Genomic DNA, 15,772 nt, shown 5'->3' with positions numbered 1-15,772 from the left:
GGAGGTTCGAAAAAAGGCGAAGAGGCGTGGCGGAGAGAGAAATGAATGAGCGAGGATGAGAGGCCAGACCACCTTTTTTTTTTTTCTATTTCTCCCTTTCGTCGCGTCGGAGGCGAGCGCATTTTGCGGAGCACCGGTCGTTGCAGTGCGATGGTGGACCTCCCGAGCTTTGACCAGGCCAGTGAGGACCCCAGAAGCGGTCATTAACCTTGCAGCGCGAAACCTCGCGCTTTTCTCCGCCGTGTGAACCCAAGTTTCGTGCGCGCCAGGAAACATCCCGTAAAGCCGGCTGACCGGACTCGTTCTGGAGGAGCGAAAAAAAAAAACCGACGCAACATGGCCGACGTCGTGGAGTCAACTCGCTTCGAAGTGGAGCTCCAAGATTCGGCCGGCCTGCTTTCCAAGCAGGCTGGTTCACCCTACATCAGGGACCGTAAGGCCATCGACGGTACGAGCAAACCCAGGGTAAGCAACCGTCGGTGCCCCCGACGGAGCGTTGCTGGTTGGAAACTCGGACAACGTGCGCTGCGGCCGCCGTGAAGCAGCCTTGCACGCTCGCTCGCTGGTCCTTCAACGTGTGTGTGTGTGTTGTGCGTTTGTATTTCGCCGTCCGTCATAAGTCCGTGGCTCCCAGGTTTCTGGGCCAGTGACGAGCGCGTTCCTTTGACGGGCGGCAGTGTGGTTTCGCCGCAGTTTCAACTCCCCCACTCGTTTTGCGATGCGTGCAACGTAGCGATGCGTCAAAAACCCGTCAGGAAGTATGAATGACAACCGCCTTTATAAAGCGCGGCTGGCCTGTTCGCGAAAACTTGTGTGGTGTGTGTGTGTCGAGGTGCCTGGCCCCAGTGCGTGATGCTTTTCATCGGAATTGCGTGCGTATGGTACGCGGCGTGTTGGCCGCCGTTCCTATGAGCCATACGAAGCGGCCTGCATTGCATCCCGTCTGATTGCGGTCACTTTGAAATAGGGTACGCCAGTGTGTTTCTTGCACAACGACGTCTAAGTCTGCGGCCCGCTTTGAAACCGAGTGCGCCTGTGAGAAAAGGCTCCTCGACATCACCACGTTGTAGATAAAGACGAGGGGGTGCGAGGTTGAGACGCTGCTGGAGATGCATTAGCGAGTCGCCGAGACATGGTGAGATAATTTATTCCTTTGTTCCCACGAGCGAGAAGATTGTGCGCATCAATTTCTTTTTTGTATCTGGTATTTTTCACCCTCCATCGGATGATCAAGTTGCGACACCCCCTTGACACGTAATAAAAAAAGCTGTTGCTCAAACTGCCGGCTCCTTCTTGCGCTTTCTATTTCTACACCCGTCTATTGCGCCATGTAAACTTTAGCTTTTTCTTCAACTTTTATCGTACCAGTCGCGACATGTTGCAAAAGTGGGATGCGTCGAATGTTCGCCACGGCGCTCCCTGTTAGTGTTTTGTTTCCCCGCCCCCTCGTATAAAAAAAAAAAAAAGCTGTCTGCAATAATGTACGGGTGGGAAACGTAGCCGCGCCAGGCGCTTTATTGGTGTGTCGTCTACGACGGTGTTTTCGATTTGCGACCGTTTCCTGAAAGATTGCCGATGTTTTGCACGCGGCAATAAAATTCGAGGGCAATGAATGCACAAGGCCGTACCACCTGCGCAATGTAAGAGCGCTCAGATGTGCCTGGCACGGGCTTCCGCTGGGCACTTGTTCTTTTCACTACAAATATATTCATACATTCGTAGAATTGCGTTAGAGCATTCGACCGTGCAGCAGCACAACTCAGGTTAACGTATTTGATTATTGCACACGCCCTTTTCGTAAAATATACCCAAGACTCAATTTCTTCACTAATGAAAGTGAAGTACGACAGAAGCCAGCGTCATGTTGCCGAAACTCCTCCGACGAAGCACGCGACGATCAGAAGCTGCCCTGAGGCCGCTAATTGGCAGATTCGATCAGTTGCTAAAACGGGAACGTTGTTGCTCTACGAGCGACGTCCTGTCAGATTGCAGGTTGAATCTGAGTTAAACCTGTTGCACGAAGGGAGCTCGGATGGCGCCACCGTAAACTCAAGAGTCCGTGTTGTGGCGGGACTCGCAAGGGTATTTAAAAAACACACATAGCGCTGTCGGAAGTCTTTCGCAATAATTAAACAACACACAGCCGACATTATGCTCCTGTTTAGCGTTCATTGAACTAAAACATAATGTGAAATGGAACTTAGCAGTGTGGCAGCTTGGGCTAGTTGGTATGGCATGACGATAGTTATAGCGCGAGAAAAAAAAACGATGACACAGAGACAAGTGTCTTTCGTGTCCTTCTTGTCTCTGTGTCGTCGTTTTGTTCTCGCACTATAACTATCGTCGTGAAATGGACCTTTGTTATAACTCTTTATAGCTATTTTAGTTTTCAAGGTACAGATTTTTATTCCTTAATTGCTTAATAAAACTGTGCTTGTACCTCGTTTGCGTAATGGAAGGAGGCAGTGCGGTTCTTTCCGTTTTCCATCCATATTTGTAGACTAGATAAAGGGAAGAAAACGAATATATCGGAAACGTGCAAAAGAGCAACAAAGGCACAGTGCGAAGGATTTGACGAACATGCGCACTTAGCTTGGCTGGTGGCTATCTGTGGATTCTATTTATTTATTTTTGCGCTGTTGGCAATTACGCTAGAAGCGTGTCTGACAGCTTGAAGTGCGGTTGCCTTACGTAACGTTGCATTACGTGCCCGCAGTTCGCCGGTGGTCCATTAGCGTTTATGTGGCGGACTTATAGGGACCGTGTTACAAGGCACACTGGGAGTAGGAGCGCCGGCGCGTTGTCATGGTTACAGTGCGATCAAAGGGAAAGGGATAGCCCACTCGAGGATGGTAGACGATCGGGTAGTGTGATTTTGGGTGAAGCCAGCAAATTCGCAGGCATGAGATCGAGAATGGTGAACGAAGTTTGTGAGTTCAACGAAGCTTCTATGCGGCAGCTGTGACGCAAACATTTGCCCCATACTAAGACATGACATTTTCGTGTGAAAAGGTAAAGTGTTTTTGTCTTACTAACAAAAGTGCTAGATCAATTGTAAAATAAGAGGTTGCTCTTCCCCACGACAGTATCGCAACGGGATCAGTATTGGCAGCGTGATCTCTGATACAATATGCGAAGACTTCGAGGTTTCTGCAGCTGGCTGCTCTAAAACGAGAACTCGAAAATACACCGAACGCAAGACTATATTTCAATCTCCTAGCACAAATTGAAAGAGGGTCGCCTCCGCCGCCAAGAAATGGCTGCAACAACTCCTTAATTTGTTGACATTTCAATAATTATAATAATTAAAGAAAGGTAACCAGTAACAACATAAGGAGGCACATTCAGCAGTATCTGTATGGGACACTTAGCCGTTTTAGAACTCGCTGGGATGCCCCGCCTTGGTATTCTAGTGGCTAAGGTACTCGGCTGCTCACCCGCAGGTCGCGGGATCGAATCGCGGCTGCGGCGGCTGCATTTCCGATAGAGGCGGAAGCGTCGTAGGCCCACGTGCTCAGATTTGAGTGCACGCTAAAGAACCCCAGGTGGTATAAATTTCCGAAGCCCTCCACTACGGCGTCTCTCATAATCATACGGTGGTTTTGGGACGTTAAACCCCACAAATAAATCAAATCAACTCGTATGGATTGCGAGAGAATCACTATTTTTTCTTTGCTGTCGGCTAACGTTTTGTCGTGCCCGTAGTGAGATGACAAAGGTCCGGCTTCACTTCCGGGACATTATTTCCACTCGAGCATTCTTTTAAAGCTTCTCGTGCGGGACTAATTTTATTGAAGAAAGGCGGAGCTACACGTTGCCGATCGAAGCTCGTTCACAAATGAGAATTCGCATATCAGAAATACAGTACTCGTGGAGTAAAGATTTAGTCCGTGAGTACTGTAATGTCGATACGCGAATGCTCATCTGTGAATGGGCTTTGATAGCGTGCACCATCGTCAGCGTGTTCGTGCGGCCATGACGACGAGAATGGTTATGACCTGTTGCTCGACTGTCCGAAATACGGCACACACGTTTTTTTTTTTTTTTTTTTTTTGCTGCAGAAAATACTAGGCCCATGGGGCACTCTAGAATAAACCTGAAATTGGCGAAAATGCTCCAACGGCTTTCTTTTTTTTAGAGCGAAAGCTGTTATGAGACCACAACACGGGTTGCTTGCGCGCCGTATAGTTTTCTGACGCCGCAGTTGTCGGTAACCACTATAGCATATAGCGTAACCACTATAGGTAACCACTATAGCGTTTTTTTAGCGAAGGAACAACCTAGCTGGTTCCCTACGCGAAAAACCAATTGAACTGTTTTTGAAAGAACTGCCTAACCATATTTTGTAATGTTTTAAATGCTTTGTATGTTTCTTTGGTATTGCTTAATGTATGTTCGTTCCTTTTCCTAATGTACCCACTCCTGCTATGTCTCGTGTATCGAGACAGCAGTATCTGTAAATAAAATAAATAGCACGAAATAAAAAAAAAGACAGTAAGGACACAATGGGATTCGAACCCGGGTCCTGTGTGCCAGCCCAGTTATCTACTACTGGGCCAAGCTGGTGCTTGGAACTCCTTCGCAATACCTCAGGCAGGCGTGATGTCGGGAAAAGCGGCGCGTTAATATGAGTCATAAAGCGTTTTTAGAACAGCAAAGGAACAACCGGGTGTCACACAATGCGAATTGTGCAACGAATGCTGCAAACCCTTTACAAAAGCTTGATCTTGCGCATACCTATACTGCGGGGCGATTGTGGGGATTACAAAAACTTCTGGTATAAATTTTTCACCTTCGTCAGCCACAGCACACACACACACAAAATTGCGCGAAGTTCCTTGCAAGCGTGGTATACCACGCTTCTCCGAAAAATGACGAAGGATGGTATAGTTCGTGGCCGAATCCCCCTGAGCGGGTATGAGCTATGCATTTAAGGAAACAAGAAAACAAACAACGAATGCCTGTCTACTACACAATGAGTAATGGCGTAGTGGGTACCCTGCAAATGTGATTGTTGCAGCTACCCGAACAGTGTTAAAAAAAAAGAAGGCTCTGAAAGGCCGCTCGTCCAGCTTTCGCTGTGACTAGGGCTGGACTAAACGATTTTCTCGCGAAAGTGTGGCCTCGCTATTTTTATTTTCCTCAACTTTTTTCTTCAAATTCGCAATTGGCACTTCAAATTATAATTAAATAACTAAAGTTTTTAGCAATGAAGAAATGCAGAAATTATCGGGCAAATTCTCCTTATAATCGGCCAATCCCCTCCTTTGGGTACGAGCCGTGTGCAGAGGAAAAAAACAACGACTAGTTGCTGACCGTTTTTTATTTAAAACAAAACAAAACACGCGATTGAAAACGGGTCAATTTTGAGCGAAGTAACTCACACATTTTCGTTTCGACCGTTTTCAGTTCGCGTCACATGGGCGTAATTTCGATTCGAACGCGTCCACCAGAGCCCCCATTACCATTATTTTTTTTTATGTCGAGGTCACCATCTAGTCTAGACCAGATTCACAGCGGCATGACACGGTTATCTAGAGTAGTTGTGCAGACCAGTCGTCATACTAAAAAAAAAAAAATGATTGCGCGTTTGAATCCGTGAGTATACTGTACATCACCAAGTGATGCACAAGCAGTACTTTGTATTGTAAACCATGGTGGTGAGGGCCATTGGTGAAGGAGGCTTTACTGAGAGCTCCTACGAAGCTCCTCCTTCCTCTCTCTCTCTCTCTCTCTCTCTCAAGAAAAGAAAGTATTGAAATTAGATTTCTGCTAGACGTAGAATGTAGATTCTAAACTTCTGTCTCACATCCACGCTGGGGGACATGCCTAGAATCTGATAGCTTAGAGAACCAAGTTGAAAACTCCCTTGTCGATAAATTCAAGTGGACGTGAGATACGTTGGTGATGTAGATGTCTGTGTATGGGCGCAGCGACGCTTTCCACACATTGCATACGTACACAGCCGTCAGCAGGCTTAACAGGAACGGTCCGACGCGTGACCTGGACTACTTGCAGAGATGCCAGGCGCGAAGCTCTCCATGGGTGCTGTTGCCGAGATGGTACCTCGTGTTGCTTGGATAGTATGCCTGCATGCATGGGTAACATCCTGGCAACGAAACCCAAAGCTACGCGGCGCTAGCGTCGTACTGTTCTAGGAGACGATACGAAGCGTTCGTGTTAAGCTCGCCGACAACTGTATTTGCAAGGACATTTGCGAAGACACCGTTACTCCTTGGCAGAGGGAAAGCAGCGTCATTTTATATGGTGACCTTCCATAAAAAGAGTGCTTAGTGACAGCAGACGTCGCCATGCGATCGTCGTGACACACGCTTGCAGCTAACGCGTCTCCGCTCCTTTGCGTAACTTCATGTTTTATTCACGCCTGAATTCCATACGCTTACTTATACTTCGGGGTAACCAGGCATGACGTATACGTGTGCCTGCGAAAGCTAGTACCTTTTCGCTAAAAAAAAAAAAAAACTTTTTTGTTCGCGAAACTTCTTTCGGTGCTCTATATTTTGAATACCCTGTCGAAAGAGAATGAATAAAAGATATAGCGACATTTTTGGGAGCTTTCATGCAGGATAGTAAGCTGCGAGGCATTTTATCTTCTGAGATTAACGGTATCGTGACGAATTTCTCTCGTACAAGCCGGCGCGTTTTCACAGCGCTTAAGAAATTATCTCGCTTTTGCTCCTACACCGACCCTGACTTCCCTTCTTCTTTTTTGTTTTCTCGAATCACGTGGTATGTTTACTGCTTTCTCTAGGATACAATGTCAGTGGTCTGTATCTGACTGGAATAAATTGCCCATTCCCTCTTAGCATTCATGAAGACTAAATGACAGTGATATCAAGGAAAAGCATTCGGGATATTGCTAGTAGGGATTGTGATATCGGCGCTGAGCAGCGGCACTGACTAACACTATCAGGTTTAAGTGCACGTTCATATATACCTAATAAAGCGGACAAACGGATGACTGCCGCTATAAAGGTCGATTGGCAGAGCATCGAACGCGTTATTCGAAGGTCGCAGGTTCGCTCCCTTCTAGTGGTAAGTTTTGTTTTTCGTCCACTTTTCTTTCTTCACACTTTCATTACATTTTATGCCCCATGCTATCCTTGGCTTAGTTGATTTTTAGTTCTCATTAATGTTGTGCTTGACGACTAAAAAACGAGCCCTTCGACAATTTTCTTCGAATGTGACGTGCGGGCCGCCTGAACAGGAGTCGGAGGGATATCGAACGAAATTTCTGCCTCCGGGAGTTTCAGCCCAATCGAATGAGTTGGTGCTGAAATAGATAGACGCAACCTTCGATTGATTCATTGATTGATTGATATGTGTGTTTTAACGTCCCAAAACCACCATATGATTATGAGAGACGCCGTAGTGGAGGGCTCCGGAAATTTCGACCACCTGGGGTTCTTTAACGCGCACCCAATTCAGAGCACACGGGCCTACAACATTTCCACCGCCACCGGAAATGCAGCCGCCGCAGCCGGGATTCGATCCCGCGACCTGCGGGTCAGCAGCCGAGTACCTTAGCCACTAGGCCACCGCGGCGGGGCGCAACCTTCAATTAAGGTGCATTATACGAACGGTATATGGACAGTGTTCCCGGGTGGGACACGTCTCGGCGCGTTATTGGAGCGCGTGGACGGGGATTCAAAGGACAGGTGGAGGAAGGGAAGTGCTGTGCCATCTCCACACGATTCGGCACATTATGTATTTCGGCCGATTGAATTTTCGGCGTGGAGCGACTTAGGGGTGTCGGCGTCTTCTCCTGTGGTCACGGTATGTCATTTAGTCACCGTCAGTGGCGTAGCCAGGAGGTGGCACACCGAACACGTGTTTCCCGCCCCCCCCCCCCCTTTTTTTTTTTGGAATAAGGTTTCTGCTTACACCTCTGTTCACGGTCCATCATGAAAACTGCTGAGCGCTACAATGGGTAAAACTGTGTGCTCGCCAGCGGCCCCCTAAAAATAAAGATGACAACTGTTAGCCCTAACAAATAGCAGGCGATTTTAGTGGAGCAGAAACCCCCTTTCTTACATGCCGTGGGAAACTGAAAGAGTGTAAGGGGAAAGGCCACAGCTATCACGTGATTGCTGACAGAGTGTAAAAAAAAATAATTAGAGACGGCGTAGTCAGGGAAATGGCCGCAGGCTTTCTCCGAACACGCTTTGGGATTTACAAAGTGTCCTTCAAGTTCTTGGCATTATTTCATATTTTGTTCCGTATACCTATCTATACAGGCTCGCCAATGTTTCCACAGATGGGCCTATATATTCGTCAAATGCGCCTCATCATCGTTGGATAGAAACATTTCAGAACTACCTGGCAATTGAATATAACGATATTGAATTCTGCACGGTGGCTCTCAGTATGACTTGCAGCACGGCGGAAATGGTTGAAGGGGGTCATGAGCCTACTCTGTAGCAACGGCAAACGTGAAATTGGTTTTTTTCGAGTACCAGTACTCGGAACAGTACTTACGTCACTGTTTGGCTTTGCGTCGGTGCACCGTTGGCACCGCTTCAATGACCACGAGCATCATGTTGCGTGCGCGGGTGAGCACACATACGAAATTTAAGAATTTCGATGAAAACTTGTGGCGCACGAAAGAGACGGGCCAAGAGAGATGACGGGACGATGCGCCGACTTCCTTACATCCTTTCGACTTCAGGGAATCGGAGGAGGTGTATACACTCCTCCCCACCCATATACACAAAGGGTGGGGAGGAGGCGCGTGTATACACCTCACAGCACCCCATTCTGACTGTATACAGTGCACTAGAACTATTGACCCCATAGCTGCGCCACTGAACGTTGCTGTGGCCTCTGCGTATTCACTGCTGTTTTCCTCGAACGTGCATGCGTGGTGGGACGATCCGGTGTTTGTGCTTCATAACCAATGGGAAGTGATTCTCAAATGAAGAGAAGAGAAAAGTGAGCCCCGTAACTGTCTCTCAGGGGGAGGACACCTCCACGGTAGCTCACGAGGGGTGGGGGGAAATGAAGGATTAAAAGGTATATAGATAGAGAGAGGGGGAATGAGAGAGGGTGGTGCAAGAGAGCGACATCGGGAAGTAAGGAGAAGATAGGAAAGATGGAAACACGGTCGCAGGAGTCCGAGGACGGGGCACCACTCGGCGAGAGCTCTTGTCGGCGTCAGGAGATGGCGTAGTAGGGCGAGCCCAGTCGGCCATAGCTGCGCTGTCGTCCGAGATCGCGGGGGCACAACCGGTCGGCTCGAAATCAAGAGAGCGAGTCCCGCATAATCAATGGATCAGTACCAACTATATTTCGATTTGAGTGTTTTCAAAGGGCGATGGAGCAGATCTTCTCGCGTTCGCTAACCTCACGAGGTGGCGACGCGAATTCGCCGGAAAGCGTCCCGTGCACGATGGCAAACGAAGCGCAGTCTTCTGCACCGGTTGGCAGGATGGGCGTTGTGTGTATAACCGCGCGCACGCCGACGAATACCGACAACGTACTACGTGGGGTTGTTGTTTTTTTCGGGCGTGCCAACGTCTGCGACGATAGCGAACGTCGACAGCTCGCCTTTTTTTGTTTGTATTTGACGATGCGAGCTTCGCACACACAAAAAAGTGCAACTCCCTTTGCGACAGCACCGTGCATCAAGTTCTGCTTCAAAGCGCCCGCGCGCGCTCAGTGTGGAGACGACTCGGCGACGTAAGAACAAGATTTCGGGCAAGTTGACACATATACGCATGATCGAAAAAAAAAAAACCTAGTGCTAGAAAACGCAGACAATTAACAGGAGTAACTAATAACGGAAGAAGCACTCATTTTAACGTAGGTTTTTTTTAAATTGAAAATGCAGCGTAAATAAAGACACCGTTCTATGGCAACAATATCAACGACACGTGAACATTATCCTGTCTTCACTCTTTGCACTTGACGTGCCGTTATTTTGTAACGGTGAGCACATCGGTGAACACATCTGTAGTGCACGCGTAGTGTCTAAAAACTACGTATAAAACTAGAACGATTCCTGTATTTGACGAGAAAAATTTCAGTTTTGTGACGTGTAACCGTCTTCTCGACAAATAGAACAATAATTTTCGAATTTTGTACTAAACGTCACTTTTCATTTCGGTTCGAACGCTACAGTGGCGTCCACCTGAGATGTGGACGGCCTTGTCGCTTGTCAAAATACTGCATATCCCCCCTTCCCCCCCCCCTTTTTTTTTATTCTGTTAGAGCGCTCTATGGATGGCTAAAATGCAGTTATTTTGTGTTTTATGAATCTGTCCACCGCGGGGGTGTATCCGAAACGTCGAGGATTCAATCTCGGCCGCGGCGGTCGTATTTCGATGATTGACTGATTGATTTGTGGTGTTTAACGTCCCAAAACCACCATATGATTATGAGAGACGCCGTAGTGGAGGGCTCCGGAAATTTCGACCACCTGGGGTTCTTTAACGTGCACCCAAATCTGAGTACACGGGCCTACAACATTTCCGCCTCCATCGGAAATGCAGCCGCCGCAGCCTGGATTTGATCCCGCGACCTGCGGGTCAGCAGCCGAGTACCTTAGCCACTAGACCACCACGGCGGGGCGTATTTCGATGAAGGTGGAATGCTAAGCTCTTTGAAAAAACTAACTTCAGATATTAAGCGCTTGTCACATATGTTGCTACCCTGCATTTATTAACGGCAAGGGCAGTTGCTGTTACAAGCATTGCCGTTACTAACATCGACTAGTAAGTTAATATACCCTAGCCGCTGCTAAATATATGTAAAGTGTAAAATAAAGGTATGAAAAAAAAGGCAGCAACCGTTAACTAACGTGCCGAATTGCCGACATAATGTTTAGCGATGGTAAAATCCGCAAGATAAACGTAATATCCACAAGATAAACACTTTGGGTACGATGGTTTCATAGTTAAAGCTGTCTTTGCCAGAGGCGCCTCATCATCTATGACGTGTTAGCTATGAAAGGGTTAGTCAGTGACATCCCGTCACGTGGTATATCGCGTTGTTTGTATTAGGTAGGCCTTTTCGGTGCACGTTTCTGCTCCTGCTTTTACCGTCCCTGTAGCCGCCTTGAATGAGACAGCTCTCTCCCAGAACGCCGTCTTATTCGTGCGCAAGACGCCTCGAGCGAGTCTCGGCGTGTGCTTACATCGGCGTGAACACGGTACTCTAACGCATCGGAGGACTGGCTGCGAGTTCCCGCGTCTCCTTGAAGAACCGTCTTCGTCGCTAGCTGCAGCCGAGAGCCGTATATCAAGCCTGTCTGCTTGCCTGTGTGTTTACTGTATGCGCCGTGACCGCGCAGAGGGAAGGCGGGGAAAGCCGTGACGACCTTTCGGATCTCTCGATCCTAAGCGGCCATCAAGGCTCTCGATTGCGGGGGAAACGCCAATAGTCCGTGTCAGCCGAACGGCGTCGTGCTGATGCCTTTTATTATTTTATTATTATTTTTCCTTGCTTCCCTCACGCTCGCAACTTTTGGAACTATCGTCTTCGTTAGCGCGCCACAAGCGGACGTGATGACGATGACGATTCTCTCACTTCTGGCACTCGCCCACAAAGCGGGGTCGGCCAAGAACCGGGCGGCTGGATCTTTTGAGTTAGTGGGATGTGGATGTAAAAACCTCCCATGGAAATTAAGTTTATAAAAGCAAGTCGAAAATAATGAATGAAAATACTGCACGGCCGAGTGGTCATGCCATAAGATGGGCTCAGAGCCGGAAATAATAATAGCGAGGTAATCTTTTTCTTTCCACTGTGTACGCAAACACAGCAAAGCGACCCCCCCCCCCTCCTTGTCACTATAATCTAATGTAATCCCAACCAAAGGATAAAATTACTGCAACAATTATTTCTGAAACTTGCATTTCAATTGGATCGAAAAGGTGCCCGCAGCCTGTGAAGCCTTTCGTTTTCTTTTATTGATTGTTGTCGTTTACTGTATTGTACTAATTATGGCGCCAGTTGAAGTGAATTAAAGGGAACGATGAAAAAGGCACGTTATCTCGACAGACGTAGAAGCTGTTTACCATCTTCGAATTACGCGTAAGTCGAAGGTTTCGGTTTTGAATCCTGTTTACAGACGTAAGAAATGGAGGTGGAGACGCACGACACACATGACGTGTTGCCTTACATTGTGCTCTTTGGCCATAACTGTCCATTGTGCCAATAAACAGCGCACATCATCATCACAGACGGAGAGAGTTCTTTTCGTCCTCACTTCGCTACGGTGGTCGGTGGTCACGACCGCCGCGGCAGGTCGCGGGATCGAATCCCGGCAGCGGCGGCTGCGTTTTCGATGAAGGCGAGGGTGATGTAATCCCGTGTGCTCATATTAGGGTGCACGTTCAAGGACTCCAGGTGGTCAAAATTTTCGGAGCCTTCCACTATATACGGCGTTTCTCATAATCACATTGTGGTTTGGGAACGTTAAACCCCACATATTAATATTTCCGTCCTCTTCAGTACCTTTCGATATGCGTCACAATTACTACACTATGCACTGCAGTTAAATACAACATATAATGTTCGCTATGCTTTTCCTGGCCTGTTTTCTCGTTGAATTTAATTTGCAGAAGAATGACAGAGGCACTTCGAGAGGCAAGATGCTAAGGGTGAGTGCAGTGCTCGACGAAACGGAAAATCTTGGCTTGTAACGTCAATTCACAGCAAAACAATGGTTTGTATTATTGCGCAAATGGTTGTAGCCACCGTGGCCGCAGATCATCTTATCGGCATGAATAGAACGAAGCGAGGAGCGGGTGCACGAAGGGATGGTGGTAAGACATGTGGTCGCTGGCTGCTCTCTTCATAGTCCGATAATGGATGCCTGCGCAACGGGCTGTCGGACGGTGAGGTCAGGAGGCTTGCAGCCGTGCATCTCGAAGTCTTGCGCAAGACAAGTAATTGGTGGTCTCTGGAATAGAGAGATGAACTAGGTTGACGACGATGACGGTTATCACGCGTAGTATGGAGCCTGTGCAGAAGCACTTTTCTTTATTGATGTGGCCTCAATCTGTTTGAATGGCAGTGGTGGTGACAGCAGTGTGCGAGGGCATATGTTCGATGTAGTCTGTTCTATAACTGCTGTGACGAACGTGCCCGTCGCATTGAAACATCGATTCAATCTACGCTATATAGCAGATCGAATCGATGCATGTGGCTGCAAGGTACGATGTGCCTATCGTTTCTTCAGCGCCGCATGCACATGGCGGCTATAGTCCACCTCGGTCGTGCATAGCTGCTGTACATGCCGACGAATGTGGAACTCTCTTTTTCTGCCCACCAGGCAGGAAAAGGACCATATTGGCTACTAGCGACGCACTTCCAGGTTTAAATGTACATAAATGCCCCATAAAGTGTACGGGGGATGATCGCCGCTGTAGCTTAGTTGGTGGAGCATCGGGCGCGTTATTTGAGACTCGCAGGTTGAGTACCCGCCAGCGGCAAATTATCTTTTCGTCCACTTTTATTTCTTCGCACGTGCATTACAATTACTGTTAATAACAACGCCGATACTCTCCTTGGCACCGTTTTCTGTTAGTCTTCATTACTGTTGTGTCTAACAAAGACAAACGAACCCTTAAGCTTGCTTTAGCAGTGTGCTTTATTCGGCCGGTTGGTGCAAAACTGCTCTAAAGAGGGGATGAAAAGAACACATGCACAGACACGGCGCTGATACGACGTCTGTGTCGTTTTCTCGTGCCGTCTTTAGCGCTGTTTTACTCTTCGTTCCTTAAATTTCCACTTTTTTTCTGCAACAGACAGGACGAATTTTTAGACTTGATGTTCCAATCTACAAAACACTATACCTCCGCAAGGTGCAGACGGGATTCTTTTAAAATTCATCGCGGCCCAGCAAAAGATATCCCACGTTGTACCCTGCCTCTTGTTTGTGGTGCGCCCGTTTGCCAACATTCTGTCACGTCTCTTGGCAGTGTGACCGAAATCCAGATACATTGAAATCTCTTTGAGGCAACACCACTGTAGATATATAGTCCGAAGCAGTGGGGCCCAACCAACATGCTCCCGTCCCTCAAAATAAAGTTTTCGTCTTGTTCCGCCAGAATTTCCCCAAGTTCTGTATGGTCTATTGCGCGCCGCATGGACTCTAATAAATGTTTCGCCAGAGCCGACGCCTTGCATGCCAATCGTGTGAGGGCACACTTGCCGCGTAGCTGTACGACTCGAAGCGGCCATTTGACGGCCAGCGGCGTTTTGAAAATGCGCATTTATTACATTTATACCTCCTCACAGAGCCGTATATATAGCGTGTGCTGCCGCCGGACGTTTGACGCAGTCGTCGTCCATGGAGCGCGTACGTGCGCCGATTCGCATATCGCGTTGTGTGCTGTATGTTATTGTAATACGTATACTGGTTGGAATGGTCGGTTGCCTCACGGACGCAGAACCGCGCCGTCGCGTCTCGGTCGCAGATTTTTTGTTGTTGTTGTTGTCTGGGCTCGGGTGTCTTGTTGGACCTAAAAAAAGCTCGCTGCGCGTGGTGTCGCGTAACGAGAGTGTGGTAAGCCCCTGATGGCCGGCGCAAACAAGACGCCGGGCTATAGACCTATTCCATGTTTGTTAACAGCATAGCCTCCTATAGATTTCCCTTGCCTGCCGGATTATCGGCGGTCACTTGGAAAGCGGCCGTCATCGGAACTATGGTGGTGGCGCCACCTAAGTAGGGGTGTTTTCAAAAAAAAGTTTTTACGTTTTTGGAGCTTATATGCAACAAAAATAACGTAAAAAATTTTAAAAAGACGTTAATAAAGTTATAATTACCCTACGTAAGTGACACCGTCATTCAACAAGCAACTCCTTAGATATAAGGCATAACCTCTGAAATTAGTATACCAAACGCCAAAATTGCCGATCTTAAAGGCCAAGTGCAAAGACCCTTACTCCTACGTAGGCAGCGCCGCCATAGATGACTGGCGTTTCGCGTTCATCCGGCAGGCAAGGGAAAGCTAGGAGGCTATGGTCAACAGCTAGGTGACGTCGACATACCGAGGCACTTGTAGCAATGTCGTGGCGCGTATAGGCTCCGCCCAGCCGAAAGCTGGTATTCCGGGTATTCCCAAAACACGTATTTATGTGTACGAGCATGAAATAGATTTAGGCATAAACTTTTTCAGTGAGATTACTGTGAAAGCCGCAGAATCGAAACGCATAGCAGTACCCAAGTTTATTGATAATCTCCTTTGAATCGCTAAAATATTTACTGCTTAATGTATTTCGAGACTTAAAACAGTTGCTGGAAGTCGTATAGGTAAAGTACAGGTATACGGTTCAATTTATAGGAATGGAAGGAATGGAAGGAATTTATAGGCCGTCATCTAGGGGATACAACACGGCGGCGGTAATACATCAAGGAACGCAGGTGGACGGCCTCACTTTCAAAGCCACAAGCTTAAGTAAGGCGGAGGAGGTGGCCATTGCACTGGCAGTATCCCATCCATACACAAATCAAATAGTTACAGACTCTCGAAGAGCCTGCGAGAGCTATCTTGCAGGAGAAATCTCTCCATTGGCTAATAGACTTAAAATTCAGCATCAGGAACCGCGATCCTACCCCAAAACGTCTTCCATGTACTCCGGGACATCAGGGTCTACAGGGTAACGAGGCTGCACATGCAGCGGCCCGCGGGCTTACTTCCCGGGAAACTCCCCGTTCCCCTGATAGACCTGAAGATCCCACACCTTTAACACGGTTTCGAGAAATCAAAGAATACTACATTGAGCAACGCCGCTTGTATCCCGCACC

The 15,772-nt window shown here is 47.9% G+C and overlaps 1 protein-coding gene across 1 annotated transcript in view; it reads left to right on the top strand.

Moving 5' to 3' along the window:
* Nucleotides 1-88: 88 nt before the first annotated feature.
* Nucleotides 89-15,772, top strand: part of LOC119163436 (adenosylhomocysteinase-like 1) — a 281,699-nt gene continuing 266,015 nt past the window's right edge. Inside the window, exon 1 of the mRNA XM_075873070.1 lies at nucleotides 89-465. Coding sequence (XP_075729185.1) covers nucleotides 337-465 — 129 coding nt within the window. The 5' untranslated portion in view covers nucleotides 89-336. The remainder of the gene's footprint in view (nucleotides 466-15,772) is intronic.

This window comes from Rhipicephalus microplus, chromosome 9 (genome assembly GCF_043290135.1).
Source record: "Rhipicephalus microplus isolate Deutch F79 chromosome 9, USDA_Rmic, whole genome shotgun sequence".
NCBI lineage: Eukaryota > Metazoa > Arthropoda > Arachnida > Ixodida > Ixodidae > Rhipicephalus > Rhipicephalus microplus.
Note: the sequence above shows the minus strand (reverse complement) of the source record. Positions and strands in the feature narration are given on the sequence as shown.